This window comes from Etheostoma spectabile, chromosome 6 (assembly GCF_008692095.1).
Source record: "Etheostoma spectabile isolate EspeVRDwgs_2016 chromosome 6, UIUC_Espe_1.0, whole genome shotgun sequence".
Classification (NCBI taxonomy): domain Eukaryota; kingdom Metazoa; phylum Chordata; class Actinopteri; order Perciformes; family Percidae; genus Etheostoma; species Etheostoma spectabile.
The window spans coordinates 5,206,871-5,227,325 of NC_045738.1; the positions used below are offsets into that span (position 1 = coordinate 5,206,871).

General features: G+C 38.4%; 1 protein-coding gene across 5 annotated transcripts in view; it reads right to left on the reverse strand.

The window, feature by feature from the left end:
* Positions 1-730: 730 nt before the first annotated feature.
* The window catches only part of deptor (DEP domain containing MTOR-interacting protein), a 26,662-nt gene continuing 6,937 nt past the window's right edge, over positions 731-20,455 (reverse strand). For 3 of the 5 annotated variants that reach the window (XM_032517410.1, XM_032517409.1, XM_032517412.1), the window contains exons 5-10: positions 15,674-15,852; positions 10,991-11,173; positions 9,839-9,976; positions 6,608-6,621; positions 5,144-5,248; positions 731-1,072 (exon numbers count right to left, since the gene is read on the reverse strand). In XM_032517410.1, the coding sequence (XP_032373301.1) occupies positions 950-1,072; positions 5,144-5,248; positions 6,608-6,621; positions 9,839-9,976; positions 10,991-11,173; positions 15,674-15,852 (742 nt within the window). In that variant the 3' untranslated portion in view covers positions 731-949. Of the gene's footprint in view, positions 1,073-5,143; positions 5,253-6,551; positions 6,622-9,838; positions 9,977-10,990; positions 11,174-15,673; positions 15,853-20,455 lie in introns of all 5 variants that reach the window. The other 2 variants (XR_004332259.1, XM_032517413.1) reach the window with 2 other exon arrangements.

Consider the following 20,455-nt stretch of genomic DNA (forward strand, 5'->3'; position numbering starts at 1 on the left):
TGCATGGTTATGACACAATTGTTAGTCTATTTTTACAAAATCGTCTGCTACAAAGCCATATTGTGAGGTGCAAGGTAATGGAGCCTTTTATACATTGTCGTGTTTCTTGAGAAATAAACAAAGGATAAATAGAGTCTTGAAACACTTCAGATGTAAAGTTATTCACTGTCAAAGTGGCGCCAAAAATAAATGGCAGTGAATGGGATGCTAACTGCAAGTGATGGCTTTGTAGCATTAAAATGGCGCCATGGGAGCTACGCTTAGAGGGAGAGGCTTACCCCCTTGATAAATGCTCCCTATCTGTGTGTGTCTTCCTGTCTTCCTCAGCAGAGGGCAGTGTTGATCAGGAGCTTCAGTCCATGGTTGGAAACTAACTTGGGGAGAGGTCACTGATTGTGTAAGCACTAAATATTATTCCGTAATGTTTCAGTCTCTACTTGTACTGGTTCAATTCTTGCTTCTAATGACTAATTCCATCTCTCATCCTTAAAACACTTGTTGGGTTCAGCAACAGATTCATGAAACAGTTCTGGTTTGGACCTAAACTAACAGGGAACATAGCTCTTCCTATTCTGCACATAAAGTCTTGGGCCTCTTCATTAAGACAGCGTCTTTGTGGGCACGTTGAACAAGTTGGATCACTGTCTGTTGAAGTGGTGGCTCTTGGAACTTTCACTCTTCTATGTGTGTGCCTCTAAATAAAAAAATGAAAATTCAAGTACAACCTGCGTGTTTTGTCTACAGGTTGAATCTTTATCTTAGCTTGAATACACACATTCTTAAACACACTGCGTCTCTCAGTCGTCCGCCTTGTTCAAACAATGTTGGAACAGAGAGAGTGGGAGTTGCGTTTCAAGACGTCCACGTTGTTGTTGTCACTGTGGTTTTGAGGTCAAGTACTAAACCTTCTACTCAGCTATGAGGAATTCTGTTGCAGCTCTCCTTCAACTTATGCCTCCTCCATCACCTCCATGACGATTGTCCTTGGTCCGGTTAGGATCAGGTTGCTGACGGTCCGGTAGTCATGAGAGAGCACATTCAGTCCGTTCACTGACACCACAAAGTGACACACCTAAAGAAAAGATGGACAGAGAGAGGAGACATGATTGGTGTAAAAGTTGAGAGCATTATAAGCACCAATCACACAAAAATGGAGTCAAACAAGTGAAGGTGCAAGTGATAGAGGGAGTGCAGAGAGAAATGAGAGGAAGAGAGAAATAAGAAACTGACAAGTATTATTCCACCGGGAATCTGTATTTGGGAAATAAAATACTCATCATTGCTGTGCTTTGGAGCAATGGGGGGATGATAGCGTGATGTGGAAATAGTGTATTCAGCAGTCTATAAAATGTGATCAACATCTGTGGTGGAGAAGTGGGTTATATTGCAGAGTGGTTTGTTTCTATGGACATTGTAGTGCTTTTTTTTGTTCACTGTGAGTCTGGGTCTGCACTGGAATCCATTGTAATGGCTGTGAATCTAAACTGGATAGCTGTCTTTGAGGATTAAATACCTCCTGGGCTCCAAGCCTCAGGGGGTGCAAAAGCTCCAGGTTTACTGTGAGTCAACAGATTTTTGTTAATGTAGTTGAAAATCTGCTTAAATAAGTATATGTCAACTGACATAATAAGGGCCTGTAATGAGCTGTAACTGGCTATGTCGCTGAGACTTCAAAAAGAGTGGTATCGATCCCCTCATCTAACCCTTGGGCAGAAAAATTCAAATACGCATATAGAGCAACTTAGATTATTGCAGTTTTTTTGCTTACAAGCAAAAATGTTGTTTTCTTTTGTTGCATAATGTCATTTTTGCCCTGAGGCCCCTAAACAGGTTAAAAGGTTGACTACTCAAGCCAAACTATCAACCAAATAAGCAGACAATGTTTCAGTAGGACACAGAAATGACAACATACTCAAAGTTCAAAGAGAAACAGGTAAAACTTGATATTGTTGCCTGACATAAATTACACAAGGTACAACAGTCATGTTCAAATCACTCCTGTGTCACGCCTGCACCCTCTTCCCTTATTTTTATTGAATCACCGCTCAAACTCAACAAAAATAAGACTAGGTGTCTGAGCTGCTTTCTAGCTACTGCAACAGGATGCTGCTTTTTCAGCTTCTGCTGTGGTTTGTCTTATTGCAAGCATTCACACACGCACGCATACTCCCAATTCACTGGCTCCCAAATGTTTTCCAAAAACTCTGCAGGATGCAAAAAAAAGGTTTGGCATGTCACAGACAACAAAAGCACATAATCACTCTGATATTTGTATTGCCTATAAATCAACAAAGCGCAGACGTAGACTACGGAGTCACGTTGGAAGAAAAACTTTAACAGATGTGTTTAATAAACCATTGACTCGGGAAACATTTTACAGGGAGCAGCTATTTAAACCCTAACTGTTCCTTACACAAATGTTACTATTTACTTCACAAACAATACTATTTTTGTTTATTTACACAGCATTTGCTACGAGATGTTTTTCTGGCCTTGATAAGTGTTTCAGGAAAGGAGAGATTAGAACAGACAGAAGACATAATTGGAGAAGAGAGATATATTAAGCAGAGGAATTTTAGACTATTACCGTAATCACGTTTAAACCTCTGCAGCCTATACTGTATATCCCTACTTGCAAAGTCAAAGTATTATGGACTTGTATTAATTTCTCTCTCTGTTCCACCTTTTCTCTCACCAACTCAAAAACCTCCCCCACTTTCTCTCCCACTCATTCTTCTCTCCTTTCAGGCAGTGGGGTTCTTAGTCTTGGCTGGGGCCCAGCTGGACTTAATGGTTCCTTGCACTCAGAGGGTAAAATATTTTTTACATAGAAAAAAGGAAAGAGATAGAAACATGCATAAAGAGAATACATAGAGAGAGAATGAACAAAAATTTTAAGAGGCCACGCTGAGATACAGCAATAACGGCTGTATGAAAAAGTAGAGGATATTTGTTCTTTACAAAAGTACTCAGGGGACGGATGACCTGAGGCTATATTTGCACAGATGTCCCTTGAGGAATTAGAAAGCCAGAGTAACAATAACTGCCTGGACTGAAACCAAACACGGTTCCCGGGTTGTTGTTTTTATTTATTCATGGTGTGCCATGCTTTTTCGCTTTCTTGCTGATGGATGCCTGAAATCCAACTGATCGTCCAAGAGCCAGATCGATAATAATTTGGGCATTTAATCAGGTATCATGACGGCCCCCTCAAACTGAATGCTAAACAAAAGATAGAAATTTGGCCTGAAATGAAAATTAGTTGTTGTTGACTTAATCCACACATCCTGTTTTTAAGCTCACTAATTAACACATTATTTTTTTATAAATTACAATAAGCATAGGGGGCAACTTTGGTGGTTTTACGGAGAGTTAAGTTTCAGACTATTGCTTGGCCTAGAGCAACAACTTCCTGAAGTCTTCTGGTTGCCTGGCAACCTCGCCTTGACGTCAAGACTCCAGGGTTTGGCAGGAATAAGTGTATTTCCCAAAAATGTAAAAGAATTTCTTTAACAGAGTCAGACTTATTTATATTTGAATATTACAACCTAATACATTCTAAGTCATCCAACTTTTAAAATCATCTAACCTTTAAATGTAATTTTTAGGGTTCAGAATCTTTCAAAAGGAGACACTCTGGTGATTATATCCACGTTGTAAAAATAATGGGAAGAGCTTCATGGTGATTTTTACTACCTCCCCCTCTGAGGTAAGTGGGTGTAGGTTTCTCCTTTGGCCTTTTGCCTAGAACGCAGTGCCAACGCCTCACAGCACTGCACTCCCTTTGCTGGACCATGATACTGCTTAATTACACATCAATAAAACTACTCCGGTGAAGTTGAACAGGACTAAGCTTCTAGGAACTGCAGGGGGTGTAATGAACCCCTTATAAATAAACTAGTGACACTTTAGTGTACACTAGGAATGTTACAGTATCTTCAATGATAGTGAGTGAATATCTCAAATTTCAGACCAAATACTCTGGTTTTGTTTGGGGTTTTTGCCCTCAGCACATAAAAGATTACATTTAGACTAAACACACACACACAGACACACACACACACACACACACACACACAAAGCAGAAGTGATATTATTTCCACTGACTGTTTCCTCATTCGGTGCCAATACCTAAGATCCTCTGCCTCCTTCCTCGGCCTCCACACTCTTCGGCTCATGTGTCTTTGTGCTGACGTCACTGAGTTTAAATCCTTCCCTTTAATCAGACTGGCAAAGTTACATTTAGCTGCCATTACGCGGAGACTGACTGCATATGTAAAAAGCCTTTAGCACCAGATTTTCAGGTTTCTTTTAAAGGGTTGTCCCCTTTGGGTTTCCATGAAACTGAACTGATGATAATCAAAGCCTGAAGAAACATTTTAATGTTCTCCTCAGTATATCAAGTGTCCACTGGACATTGTTAGTTAGTTATTGTTAGTTAGTTATATTATTATTAGTTATCCAAATGTTGACTTTTTAACAACACAACCAATAGTTTTTTATGTTCTTGATAACCTTATGTTTCCCCCCCTTTCTCTGCTCCTATTTCTGGCTCCTGCTGCTATTTTATTGAGTCCTTGCTCTCTCCTCCTCTCACCACGGTGTGGTTTATGTTGCCATGCTCTACATTCCCAGGATTCCTTGCTGCCATTCTACTTACATACCTTCAGCTGTGGCAGCAGAGCCACAATTACCCTGTTGTCTTTCTTTATTACTATTTTCCCCTCTCAACACTTTTTCTTGCTTTTACAGCTCCGGTCCCTGCCCTCCTCCTCATTACAGGATGCGTCCCTGTTCTCTTCTTTCTATTCCTTCCTTTTTCCTCTCCATCATTCTTTATTTTAACACTTCTCTCGCAGTATGCACTTAAATATAACAGGGTATATTTAAGTGCAGACTTAACAACCCAAGTCTAAATAATACAAAACTGTTCAAACCCGCACTGTCAAAGCACTTAGCTTAGCGACCAAGCAAAGAAAATGCTCCCTCAAAGGCAAACACAAAGTTTTGATTTAAATATTGAAAACTGAAAAAACAAAAAGGCATGCACATTCCTCCAAGAGTACTGCAACCTATTACATACAGTAACTCCTCACACATGTAAAACAAAATGCCACAGACATTAACAGTCTCCTGTCTTTACCTTCATGCCAGCAGCGGCCGCAGGTCCTCCAGGGTCCACAGCCTGGATGTGACAGGGCTTGCTGCCTCGCACCACAAAGCCCCAGCCCACAGCATCACCTACAATCTGAGGAACAACGAGAAGACATGAAATGTTGGTAGGACATGACATCAGGACAGGACACGTTTGTATTTAACCTATTTTCTCTAAACATATAAAATTTGTGTCCCTTGTCTCATTCAAATGTTTGTATTCTTCAAGTGTGATACTCATTTGGCATCCAGCAATCACATTCATCATAGACAAAGTGCAAATTGGTGAGTGTGTGTGAGTCTGTGTGTGCACGTGCTGGAGTTTCTTGCATATGCACATGACTTATGTATCCTGCTTTATATATCCTCAAGAGTGTGTGCTTGAGAGGGAATGTGTGACTGTGAGTATGTGTGACAACATCACCCTGAAGTATTACTTGTTAAAATTTGGTTGTGTGTGAGTATGTGTGTGTGTGTGTGCACGCGCACATAGGCGTCGATTTTGCTGGGTACGCGATTTCGCCATGAGTCATTTGTACCCACCAATTTTTTTTTTTTAACTCTAGCTAAATTTTGATAAAAAAAAGGTTTATTACACAAATAATTCTTGAGCGACATACTCCAACAAATCAACAACAATCTCTATCCCAACATGGCAGGCAAAGACTCACGCCTCTGTGTTCACAACAGAGTTATATCGGGACATTCTAAAACGCTTAACGTGAAAAACGCTTAGTGTGAAAAAGCTTAACGTGGTTTAATGTACACAAACAACGATCAATGATCACCAAATTTCTCATGAACGCCTAAGCCTGTCAGAAAAACTAAACCCAAATCCCACGATTATAGAAGTTTTGTCACAGTAACGTTTTTTTCTTCATTGGCAAGGAAAAGACTCAACATGGTTTAATGTACCTAAACAATGAACAATGATTTGGTGATGATTGATTGTTGTTTAGGTACATAAAAATCACGTTAAGCACGGTTCTCATGGGCTTTAGATCTCGTGACACGACATCTAAAGCCCATGAGAACCATGGGGAGTCAACCCACAGCCGCTCTGCTGCCCTGCTGAAAATGTGAGGCAGAAATGTTTAATGTCCATAATAATTAGACTTTTGGTTTAATTATTCTTTTTTGATAGTTTTCAGTGGTTATGAGGATCAATATAAAAGAGAAATTTGGTAATCATTGTTTAGGTACATTGAACCATGTTTTCATTTATATTAGCAAGGTACAGGACAGCGTCTTTCAAAACATTACCTGCTCGAAAGAGGAAAAAAAAGAATGCGTCATTGTACACTTCTGGAAATGCACTTCCAAATGAGTCTCTGTCCCCAGCACACTTTAAACCACACCGACGTCTGTGTGTGTGTGTGTGTGTGTGTGTGTGTGTGAGGAATGTCTTCTTTACAAAAGGTCCTCCTGGTGTCTGCAGCTCCTCTGGACTCACTTGTCTTTTCAGAACTGTTAAGACACACACACAAAATGTTACTTGTTGCTACCGTGATAACCAGACATGACCACATACAGTTTGAAGGTTTGGGCACCCCAGGTAAAAAAGCCAAGAATAGATGGAAAAATCTCCAAAAGGCATCAAATGACAGATTAGACATATATAATATGTCACAAAAAGGTAGATTTTATTTCCATCATTTACACTTTAAAAATAACAGAAAACAAAAAAAATGGCATCTGCAAAAATTTGGGCACCCTGCAGAGTTTATAGCATGCACCGCCCCCTTTAGAAAGCTGAGACCTGACAGTGTCATGGATTGTTCTCAATCATCGTCTAGAAAGACCAGGTGATGTCAATCTTAAGGTTTGAAATGCCCAGACTCATCTGACCTTGCCCCAACAATCAGCACCATGGCTTCTCCTAAGCAGTTGTCTAGAAAACTGAAACTGAAAATAGTTAGCTCACAAAGCAGTAGATGGCTTTAAGAAGATAGCTTGTTTGGAATGTAATTAAGAAATGACAGTCATCAGGAACAGTGGAAGTTAAAGCAAGATCTGGAAGACCAAGAAAAATATCAGACAGAACAGCTCGCAGGATTGTGAGAAAAGCAAGTCAAAACCCACGTTTGACTGCACGATCCATCCAGAAAGACCTGGCAGACACTGGAGTTGTGGTACACCATTCCACTATAAAGAGATACTTGTACAACATGGTCTTCATGGAAGAGTCATCAGAAGAAAACCTCTTCTATGTCCACACCACAAAAATCAGCGTTTGAAGTTTGCAAATTGAAATACATATATATATATATAATATATAATATTATATATATAATATATATAATATAATATATATATTATATATAATTCCTTGTGGAAACAGTTCTGTGGACCAATGAGTTAAAATAGAACATTTTGGCTCGGCAAAGGTACGTTTGGAGAAAAAGGGCACAGAATTTGTCCAACTGTTAAGCATGGGGGTGATCCCATGCTTTGGGGATTGTACTGCAACTAGTGGCACAGGGAACATTTCACAAGTAGAAGGAAAAATGGATTCAATAAAATTTCAGCAAATTTTGGACGCTAACTTGATGCCATCTGTGAGAAAGCTGAAGTTAAAGAGAGGCTGGCTTCTACAAATGGATAATGATCCTAAACACACTTCAAAATCCACGGTGGATTAAATCAAGAGGTGTAAACTGAAGGTTTTGCCATGGCCTTCACAATCTCCTGACTTCACAATAATTGAAAATCTCTTAAAAGAGCAGTGCGTGACAGACTGCCCCGATATCTCAACTGGAAGACTTTTGAAAGGAAAAATGGGCGAAGATACCTCAAACAAGAATTGAAAGACTCTTGGCTCGCTACAAGAAGCGTTTACAAGCTGTGATACTTGCCAAAGGGGACAGTACAAGGTATTAACTCTGCAGAGTGCCCATATTTTTGCAGACGCAATTTTTTTGTTTTCTGTTATTTTGAAAGTGTAAATGATGGAAATAAAATCTACCTTTTTGTGACATATTATTCAAATGTCGTATCTGTCATTTTATGCCTTTTGGAGACTTTTCTATCTTTTCTTGGCTTCTTTATGCACATTAATACAAAGATTTACCTGGGGTGCCCAAACTTTTGAGCCCCACTGTACATACATGCACATACACACGCACACGCACACACACACACACACACACACACACACACACACACACACACACACACACACTTAGTTTAAAAGTGCGTAGAAAGTGCTGATGTCAGTCACATGCTAACAGGGCCTTGAGGCTCTCTGCTTCCTGTAACAATATAGCTCCCCGTCCCCTCCTCCAACTTCCCCTCACCATTACACACATCAAAATGATTCTACACCGGCTTAAACTGGACATTTGTGTCTCAAAATATTTATGTAATTTTTTTACATCCACTCTATAAGTACTAATGATGAACATTTTGAGAAGCTGGGAAGATCTAGCCGACTGGTCAACGACCAGGAGCCAGATGTATATAGAATCTATTCACTTCAGTTGTGATGTTGTATGTAACTAAACTCTTATTATTATTTCGTACAGACAGAAAACAACGCCTATAAATTAAGAAAATGTGGGAGAAAGTATGTTTAAAAAAGGTGCTAAAATGACTTGAATAGCATTTACTTCTTCCGCATAAACCTGAAAGTACATCTGTGGCGTGGAGTACTGTTAAGTATGTGTGCTCTTGACAAATCACTCTGTGTGGAACTTCATTCTAATCTGATAAGGCCGGAAATGAAGTGAGAATAACCTTAATATCCTCTTGATCCCGACATTTCTATAATCTTTCTGTGGACATCCTGATCCGATCAGGTCTACAAGATAACTTCTCTTTAATACCTTATTGTCTGTAATTTTTACTTCACATCAGAGGCCCAAATCTTTTTTTATCTGTCTGGCTTCATTAATGCATACCATAACTTTTGTACCATCTACTGTGAATGTTATATTTTTTGACTTTTTATCTTCAAATCATGTGATATGCACAATTACTAAGGTTAATGTGTGACAGAGGGGAATTTGGTGTGTGTGTGTGTGCGCTTTCCTTTTCCTGTTCCTTGTATATCTTGTGTATGTCAAGGGGGCTCTGGTGCTACAAATAGACTGTCAAGAACTCTGCTTGCATTATACACATGAAAGGAAAACACACACAGACACACACGGACACACCTCATCACTTCTTGATTCAAATCTCTACTAAATGACCATCACTTGCACTTATGTCCAATGAAGTGAAGCCATGAATGATAAATGGCAGGAGATAGGAATTAGGTTAAGTAATTTATAGTATAAGTAATAGTATACTACTACTACTACTAAGAAACTAGTGTGTTGAGTATTAACTGTAATGTTTGAAAATGTGTAAGAAAAAGTCAAAAGAACATATTTAAAGTATAATAACTATGTTAACATCACTAGGCTTTGATCAGGAGGCATTAATATGTTGGTGTAAACATAAAACCACACATCATTTCCACTTCTATAGCAATCTATTCATTAGGAGATGGATACAGCTGATCTGCATGCATTGGGTGAGAACCAGGAACACAACTTGTTCAGATTTCATACAACATGAATAATAAAGAACTAATAGAAAACCAGTTTTATAAATGCTGATCCATAAACTAAAACAGAATGAAACTGCATAGTGAGGCCCTTCACAAATTAGACTATATATTTGTGTGTCCATGTCATCTTACCAGACTTGGGGTTGCAAAGGACAGGTGGACTGCTGCTGAGCGTTGGACTGCTGCTGTAATAACCGCTGCTGCCACAGCTGCTGCTCAAGCTGCTCCGCCGGACACCGACCACAACTTTAATCTCTTTAGTGGGACTCACTGAGACAGAGAGAGACAAAGAGAGATGTTAGAGCAAGGACAGACAGGAGAAGAAGGCAATGACGCAAAATACAGACTGGAATCATTTGACACAGCACAGATGTTTGAAAAGAGAGGGTTGAACTGTTTTTAATTGTTAAAAGAAATATAAATTTTTAATTTGTTTTGTAAACTCTTTTTTTTCCATTACTTCCAGTTTTCTTAATATGTTTGCACACTTCAGGTCTTTCTCCCTCGTTTCCCTCTAGCTACCATTGCTTGCTAAAGTAAAAGTACTTTATGCTACTACTTTGGGAAAAATGCACCAGGTTTCCCAGAGGAACAGTCTTCGAAAAAGGGATGTTACAGGTTTTTAAAAGAAAATCAATGACTCCAGTAGTGGTATATTCAGATAAAGTTTGCTAACAGTAAAGAACTAGACTTTGTGTCCATTCATTTTATGTTCACGGAAATATTTTTGTGGAAGTTGTTGAGTGCTGTTTTCACATTAAGAGCGGGAAAAAAGAAAAATATCCCCTGGCACAGAGTGCAGATGTTTGACATTTTTCTAGTGGCACCAGTTAATGAGTATGATATAAGCTGAACAAACCACATCTTATCTAAAAGCTAAGCGGAAGTTGCTAATGCCCACAGCTTAACTACTTTTTTTTCAGAAGCCAACTCATCAACTAGACAACTAGACAGTTGCACAAACAGCTCTACTCCCATTATCTTCATATGGCAAATACCACCAAGGAAACCAGTCATCATATGTGTGTGGGTGGGTATGTGTGTCAACAGAAGATAACGCTAGAGGGGTTAAAATATCACTGTGTTTTTCTACTAGAATACAGAATCCAATAACCAAAGGAAATATTTAAACTTTGCAGAGAATAAAAAAACTGTCATGAACACATTAAAAGTTTTCTGTCGGACAGGTAACATCAGCTTCTCTGCCAACCACACACTGACCGCTACGAATAGGTAGCAAACTATATTATTTGAAATTAGACATGAACATGGTACAGTTTGTACCTGAGAGGAAGCTGGTGTTGCCTCCATCGGAGTTCTGTTTGCGGAGACAGAAGGGGCTGTCGTGACTCTCGGGGATGCAGCGGCTGCGCTCGTGAAGAAGTTCAATCAACCGCCGTCGTCGCCGGAAATTCATCCTGAACTGGTAGAGGAGGGGTCCGTCGGCAAAGTGATGCTTGTTGGAGACTGTTGACAAAGAAAAACAGACATGGAGAGAATAATTAAGCTTTGGTGAAGAGCAAGAGAGAGGTAGAAATACACATAAGGCTTTTGAAATTATTAAAATGTTAGTCTCGCATTGCCAGACCTTCCTCCAAAGCGCTGCGGAGGAGGGTCTGGCTAGTCCACACAGCATTGGGATGAAAGAAAAACGTGCTCTGGCTTATTTTATTTCTTTAAACTAATTACTATCGTCTTGGGTGGTGCTAAGCGCCGGACGGAGCAACAATGCCTCTGCAAAATAGCCTCAGGAAGGAACTTGTTTTGGTGGAACATCCGTACATTCCAAAGTTGTTTTAACCGTGCAACAGAAATTTAAGATTGGACAGGTAGTCTAGCTAGCTGTCTGGATTTAACCTGCAGATATCTGAGGAGCAGTTAACCATAGTTCTCATTAATTGCCTGGATTTTAAAATGACAACACCAAGAAAGCGGAAGGTGACAGGCATCCGGCCAAAATGGGTGACATCCAGCAGAATTTCCGGCGGCAATTCGGAAGTGGAATGTTGTGGATATAGAGTACTAAAACGCGTAGAGAGAACAATCTTTCTCTGTTAAATGTAGTTATATACTGATTGTCAGTCAGACTCTAACGCCTCACACCCAAGTCAAAATATTTTAAAAACTACAGGAATATGGAATAATCTTTCCACCGGCCAACTTAGCTAAAAAAAAAATCATGAATAAATGTTTCTCAGCCTGAAACTCTAAACTCAGCTAAGCAGCACTAAACAAACTGTCCACTGAGCTGAGATCACCTATGCTGAACAAACACAAGTGACCCCAGAGAGCATCGACCTCAGCTGAGCCGATAAGACCAGCTGGACCGAGGAGATACCAGGGTACAATTTTATTTGAATCAATATGCGTGTGAGAAAATTAATTGTAACTGTCAATGTTCAAGCCCTGTTTTTGTTTTAGTGGTAGTTTTGTTTAAAGAACTTAAAAGTATTTCCTGAATTCAGGATGAGACACACAGTTAACAGTCTTCAATATAGAGTAGCTAAATCTGTCATCTATTGAAAATAAACTAATTTTATTTACTTTTTTAAAATCTATTATTGGTCCCTTTTTTGTTATTGGTTGTTGTGAAGCTCCCTTTAAATTTCTCTCATCTGATTTATGCCTTTGTATGTTCATGTCTCTGGAAAGCAACCTGCTTAGAAACGGAAGCCCAACAACCAGTGTTTGCGATTTAAGCTGGTTCATTTTCATCAGAGGCTGTGCTTTAACGTCATTTCCAGATGAGTCATCAAGCCTATTCATGCACTTCCCCACTCATGTAGTGCTCATGAATCTGAAGTTTTCTACTTCCCATGATTCGGATGTTTTAATTGAGGACAAATTCAAAATGGAATAGATGTACAGAGAAATAAAAGGGTACACAATTGAACTTTTTTATGTTTCATATCCTTCAACCATCCTTCCAACATCAGTTACTATTAAACAGTTATTGTATAGATGACATCTTTGACCAAAAGCTAGATGCTAATCTAGTTTATTTCTACCGTGTGGTCATTTAATATCATTTAATTTATCAGCCTTAAGTACAATAAGAAACACATTGGGCCTGTGGTTACTGTCACATGTCCTTTTGTGGGGGGAGAGCTATTTGTCAACCTAACAAAATCCTTTATTAAATGTGACAAAGCAAAAACACACACTATGGCTGACTTTAGAGAATGGTTTCACTCCTGACGGAACTATTGTAAAATGCTAGAAATGCTAGTTTCTCTTGCCAGTTTTCTAACTATTTTAACGCTGGTTTAAACTGATTTAGGAAGATCTTGTGTTAGTTTAAGATTTACGGTGTAAAGCCTTGCCCAGTATAATTGCAGCCTGCTTTTGGCCCACTGTCTTTGGCACAGCAATACAGAAACTCTACTCTGACCTTTTATGTTTTTTAGGGGTGTGCAAATTAACATTTGTATCGCAATTCAAGCTCTATAGAATCAAAATCAATTCAAAGAATTCCAAAAATGTATTCATATTTATTTTTTCTTGGCGTGTTTACTATCACATGGGAAAAGTATCTACATTGACATATTGTGAATCGTTTTTTTTATTTTTTAAATTGAGAATCAATTATAAGTTGAAAATTGATTTTGAATTGAATCTTGAGCCTAAAAATCGATATTGAATCGGGACATTTTCTGAATAGTGCACCCCTAATGTTGTTTTATAAATTTAAATCACTATTTATAGCATGTGCATCTGCAATTTTTTCTTTTAGGTCTGTTTTAAAGCCGCCTCTCCCTACCAGCTGGTCAGATGTATAGTGTGGAAAAATAGCTGCCATATTGTCCCACAAACAATGATAACTAAACACAATGTGGATCCACCCAGACTTGCCTTCCATACATTATATGTATACATGTGTGAGCATGACCTTTGCTCAACACAGCCGATAAGATAGTATAAGTATCTCTCCTTCTCTAACACGTTTATAATGTGTTACTAATTGAAACTTAAAGCTTGTAAACATATTATCAATACAACTAAATTAGTTTAAATAGCTCTCTCTCCCTGCTGTAAAAAAATAATAAAAAAAAATTAAAAAAAAGGCTTATGATGATATGAACAGTGCAAAGTCCACATATCAGTCACCAGTGGAGCAGTTATTTCCACAGGGAGGATGACACTATTAGGCAAGTAGGAAGCAGATCAGGCGCTGTATTACATTAAATAAGTGAAGTGCCATGGTCTTTTTATGATGTATTGTTCCTTTTGGACATTTACAGTCTGTAATCCACACCAAAAGTAGTTTCATATGCCAACCACCAGCTATGTTGAAGGCTATTATTGTTCATTTTCAATGCCTTCATTTAATTTGATTTATACAAATGTGTATTTATTCTTAAAATGCAGCCATGAGATATGTATATTTTAGATACAATAAAAAGAATGGAGAAAACTGCATAATACTGTATGTCTAAATGCAACAAAAAAAACTACAGCACTTGAGGCCATGCCATTTCTCTGTAGTACTACTCATCCTAACTTAATCAGACACTGATTTAAACCACAGACATCAGCTTCAAATCAAATGCCATATCATGTGGTGACCGGACAGAAGCTCATTCAGGATCTATGTCCATTGTTAAAGAAAATCACAAAGAGTGGAGAATGACAGGCATTGTAGGACACACCTCACAGGCAAATACACACACACACGCACACAAACTATTACCTATTACCTCACTCACTCGATGTTCTAACATCTTCACACAATACCTTCTCAGCAAGAAAGACATCAACAACTGTATGGCCTGTACTGTAATACAACAGCTGGCGCTGATTATGCCTTTAATTGGCTGCAACCACACATTCACACCTGGGAGTTACACGATTGATTACACTGGGCACAAAGAGGAAGCATTAATACTCTTCTTAATTAACTATGAAAAACACCTTGGCTTCTAGTTCCTCTCAAACGGGATTGCAATGTTACATCCAAAACATATGATCAGCTTAATATAATACGATTAAATATGATATAACAGATTTTGAGACAGTACAGTATTTAATGTTGGTAAAATTAGCTCCAACTCAATCAGCTATAGTAGCCTTTTTAAATGCAGGAATATTATCATAACGTGGTATTAGTACTTTTACTTTTAAGAAAAGAGTCACAACTGCTACAACTATAAGCTGAACCAATCACATAAAGAAGTGTATGTGTGTATATATATATATATATATATATATATATATATATATATATATATCACATATTAACAGATACATGATAGCCCTGGTCCTAGAGTATGTAGCCAGTAGAGCTTGTTAATTTGACACCTGTGTCATTCAGTTCACATTTTCCTCATGTTTATTACTCAGTAACATTCAGTAACTCACTCTTGAACGTTGACCTCAGCCAGGTTAGGTCAAGGCATAGGAGAAATAGAGAAAAGTTTCTAGTTTCCCTTTTGAGAGTGTGTTGAGCTATTTTTCTGTTTTAGGTGTGAGGGCTAGAAATATTTTTATAAGATCTTTTAAATAGAAAGGTGTAACTGTAATCCAGGTTAGATCTATCAAGACATATGTATGATACTAAAGTGGCCAGCTGGGTCTCCTGTGTTGAAAACTGCTGCAAGCTCAAATTGAACTGCACTTGACATTGACAAGGATGAATTAAGAGTCAAAATGGTATGTTTAGTGTGCAGACAGGGCTGACTAGAAGTCTGATTCAGATTGTATGACCCGAAAGAGCATGGCTTTACTGTAACCAAGTGTCATTCACAAACCATCAATCTGTCAATAGTGTGACTGCCAGTCAGACTGTGTGTCACTCAGTTGAAGAGGCAGCAGTTAATAAAATGTTGAAAAACTTCAGATTAAATTACTGAAACTTTGATCCCAATTTTATATATACTGATTAAATGATACAAGTGTTCCTTGATACTGTGGTCCTTTTAAATTGTTTTAGTACATAAAAAACAGGAACAGCTGTCCCGTCTTCCTCACCGTGCTGGATGATGCCATGTTCAAGAAGCCTCCGTCCCAGCCGCTCTGCCTCGTCCCTGGTTGCCATCTCCCCCTCCTGTAGCAGCCAGTCGATGAACTCAGAGGCCAGAAGCGCCCGCTCAAATGTCCCGCCCTCCTCCTCCCTGGTTTGTAATAGGCTGTTTTCTGTGTTCATCAACCTGTGGACAGAAGAGAGCAAACTTGTGTTACTTTAATTGATTAGGGGTGGGATAGAGTACGGCGTTGCATTCAAAAGGCAATCCAATCCGTACACTAAGCTTAAATTTAGGGGACCCACTCCACTGATGGAAGTTTGAAGTCAGAGGTTTAGCTTTATGTGAACTGTGAATAATTAGTTTAACATCTACAGTGCAGTACTCCTGACAGTATCAGGGAAAGCAATGTAAACTTGCTAGAATGCTATTTTCCAGCTTTGGTTGATGTCTCCATAGCAACAGCTAGCAGGGTTCATGTACTTTAGTAGCATTACATACAGATATAGTACATACCCAACTGATGGAAAATAAATGTGAGTTCTCAGAAATGATGCAACATCCATAACCATGACCCTAAAGTACTGTTTAATTATCCATGAGATGCATTCAGGGCTCCGTAAACCAGGGTTATTGGGAAAAGTATGGTAAAGTATGAGAATTTTGCAGGAGAGAAAACCCTCCAAACAAGCAGCGCTGTCCTTTTCTCCACTCTGTAATCTGCACAGTCAAAACACAGAAACACTGCACGGTGTCCGGATTAGCCCTTCGGTCAGGTAACTAAATTAATGTTATTCCTAGAACCTCAGATTAACACGATGACAAAGTAAATACCTCAAGAAAAACCTCTGAGTTCTTCTTCACGAACAATCAATGAAGGTTTGGATATTAATTAGATTAGACATTAGCATTATTAATTAATTTGATAAAAATCAGATTTCATGAAAAGGTTTCTTCTAAAAACAACAACACCAAATATTACAAGTGAGGCTGCATTTCACTGCTAGAATTTCACGGTTGTGTTTTTAGATGTGTGCAATTCTGAATAGTCTTTATCAGAGGGTTACATGGGTGGTGTTAGCTACACGTACACACTCAAACACACAAAATGACAAGTAGACACATGCACAGAACAGAACTGCTGACTCTCTTCCTTTAAACAGACATTTACACCCAAACACTGTCACCTGAATATTCACACAACATATATTTCGCCAGGCAGTGGTTATAAGAAACAATAGGCTTTGACACACCTGTACACGTCAAAACATGTGCTAGCAATGAGTTATACCATCAAAGAGATACTGCACTTTCCACATCATTGTTGGCTGTGTTTTCCTGGCACAAATCCCAGTCACAGTTTAATTGGTTATAAATCATTCACTAAACGGTCAACTCAACACACCAAACAGTTCAACACAGACAGGCAGATATTATTAATGGGATTTGTGGGAGATTTGTAGGAATGCTTGGAACATTTAATGAACTGAAATAGAAAACTAAAAGTTATCAGATAAAGAAACATCCTATATCCAAAGGTTTTAGGCTCCAGGCTCGGAAACCTTTTACAACTACCAACCTCATTAGACCGGTCCAAACTGGATAGAAGAACGAGTGCTGCCTGCCTATCTGTCAGTGAACAGATAATCTTTAAAGCAGTGTCAATTTAACCGTGGATGTGACTTTTTTCACTAGTTCAAACCAGATTAGTCGGTCAGTCAAAAGATTAAATATGAACGCAGAATATGTTACCTTTAGATAGAGGAGCCTAGCTAGCTGTTTCCCCCCATTTCCGGTATTTATGCTAAGCTAAGCCAACCAGCTGCTGGCTCTAGCTACATATTTACCATACAGATGTTGTTGCGTCTAAATCTCGGCAAGAAAGCAAAAAAGTGTATTATTTATCCGGCATGGACAAGCAATCAGCATGTCCATTGCTTAAACATTTAATATGAGACAACATATTGTGGATAGTTACAAAACCTCCAGAGCCAAGAAAAAAACAGCTTCCACTTTAATAAAGCTAAATGCAAACTGTAATATGTGAAATAAACTAAATGAAAACTAAATCAGGTACAGCTTGTAAAAAGCCTCTTCTCTCTGTTCTTTCCATTAGTACCATCCTCAGTGCGGTTCATTTAACTAGGACTAATGATCCAGAGCTGCAAGCCCCCATTTAAAGAGAAGAACTACATTTTCATTCATTCATTCATTCAAACCTTTATTTAACCAGGATAAACTTGGTCTCAGGGTGGCACAGTACTCTTGAAAGTTCATAGATAGAACTGAAGTTGAAATGCATTTAAGAAAATGGTGTGTGTGAGGTGCACACCCAGGACTGCTAAAGTCCTGCACTTATGTAAAGTCAACCCACAAAAGAACACAATACTTGGTTTAGATGTCAAATTTTGATATATTAGGTGCTTTCATGGATCAACGGCTCACATTAGCAGCCACATATGACCCAAATTAGCAGCAAACATTGTAATACTGTTGAAAGAGCTGGACATAATGTTCTATGAGACGTGACTGTGTACACAATGACATTTAAGCCATTTAAACATGTTAAATCAACAGATTAGGTAATGTTAGCTTAAAGGGATTGATTTAAAGTAGACCACTGTACTCAAAGTAAAGCACAATGCGTTGAATAACAACATCTTGATCATTATATGAACAATACAGTATATAATCCAAAACCTGAGACTGTATTTGCAGTATGTACATAGATCATGATAATTTAGAGTGGGACAAGGCGAGCAAGCTGTCATGCCCTGGATATGCACTCAGAGTAGTTGTTGTTCAGTCAGCATACCTAACTCAGCTGGAGTAGATCCTACTGAGACAAGGTTGCAGGACCACCAGGCTTTTACAGCGTTTCCTCTTTGTTGATTTTCTAGTGGTGGGCCACCATGGCAACCTTCCTGCCACCACGGTATCAGAAATACGGCTGTACAAAAAATCTAGCCTCTGTTGGCTGCAGCTCACATTACAATTTAACAACTAGTAGAATTATTGAGAAGTTATTGGGCCCGTCCAGTTTAACTCCACATACTGTTGATGGACTATTACTAACTATTAAACGAACAGCTCCACCAAAAACGTCACCACAGCGGGTCCGTTCTAAGTGTAGACCTGTTGTAGATATTAAGTGCCGTATAGTTCATCAAAAAAATTGGTTGTTGTTCAGACAAACCTGCCTCCACTGCTAAAGAAATCCTAAATGAAACACTGTTTTACCTGCACTGATTACTCTCTCTGGGGCCATGCAACTAAAATAAAAAATACAACTTTGAAGAGCCTTTTGAGGGACATGTGAGAGTACTTACCAAGTCCCACTGTCACAAGCATGGTAACGTTTTAGCAAAAGAAGCTCCTAATTAAAAGACAAACCTAATAAAATGGATTATGAAGACATCAGACCTAAAAAATCATCCGACCTTGTGGTTAATCCTGGAGGAACCTGAATCTGTTCTTTTTCCTTGGGCCTTACCTTTATTATAAAACACTGAACCTAAGTACTTTCTAAATATAGCACGTTTCTAAAATAGAGCTGAAGTAGAGGAAATCAAGTTGTAATGACCTACTAATTTCTTCCTAATTTGTTGCATTTGCACAAGAGAGGCCCACAGCTCACTATTGAGATTACTACTTTATAAAGCAATGTTTGTGCTTAAATTGTCCCTTTCTATAAGCAAGTGAGATTTTTCTAAATAAAAGAAGAGATGCTACTAGTCTACATCATTATAGAGTGATTTTTTTTCTATGTTCAGTTTAATTTGCTTTTCTATGGAAAATGTTAAAAATATAACAAATAAACAACAAACAAACCTAAATCTCCTTCTGAACACTTATTTTGAAAAATTGTCATAATGTGTTGCTTGTCTTACAATGTTTATGTATGAAAACACATTTCCTACTTCATGATTCTATTTCAGCTACATTGACAGCTAAATGACTCTAACAAAGGTTGATAGCACAACCGGTTCTAAACATTTAATGTAATGATGACAATAATTATATAAATTTGCTAATGTAAAAGCTGTTGTATTTGTACAGCTTTTAACTTCAGTTACAATCTCTGAAGGCTCTAGTGACGTTATGGAACAACAAATAAAAGAATAATGTTCCTTTCTGTACTTATCAGGACTTTCCTTACAGATTAGCATTACTTTAAGATCATTTTCAAATGTGTTACTTTTTATGGTCAAACTTCCTGTGTTGATAACCCTTATGTTGGACTCAATTTACTGTAATGACCAAAGACATTCCATCAGTTATAAGTAAGTTATGTAGATAACGTTAGGATCTACTCTCAAGCAGAGACAACAACTGATGTAATTAGCCAGCCATTAATATTTGTAACTTAGCCTAGACGTGCAGTGACACCAACCTCTTTTTACTTTATGTATGTATCTGTGGAATACATGATAAACCAGTGGTATGTTTCAAAATGAAATGTTGTGTTGCTCTCTCTTGATTAATCAACATGTATCCAACAGAAAAAACATGTGATTGATGTATGCAATGGAGAAAATGTTCCCCAGTTATGGAAAGTGTAAATGGAAAATGGTGTGTAAAATGGAAAATGGTCCTATAAGGACTGTGTTGCCTGGGCATTGAGAAACAGAGTCTAAACTGAGGCGTTTTCTAACCTTGAACACTGACAGGATAAATTCGGGTGTGGAAGGGAAAAGAGCAAAGCTTTAACCTTGCTAAATGCCACAACTGAAGTGCCCTTCGGAAAAGCACATAACCCATAGCTGCCCCAGTGAGGCTAACAAAAAGA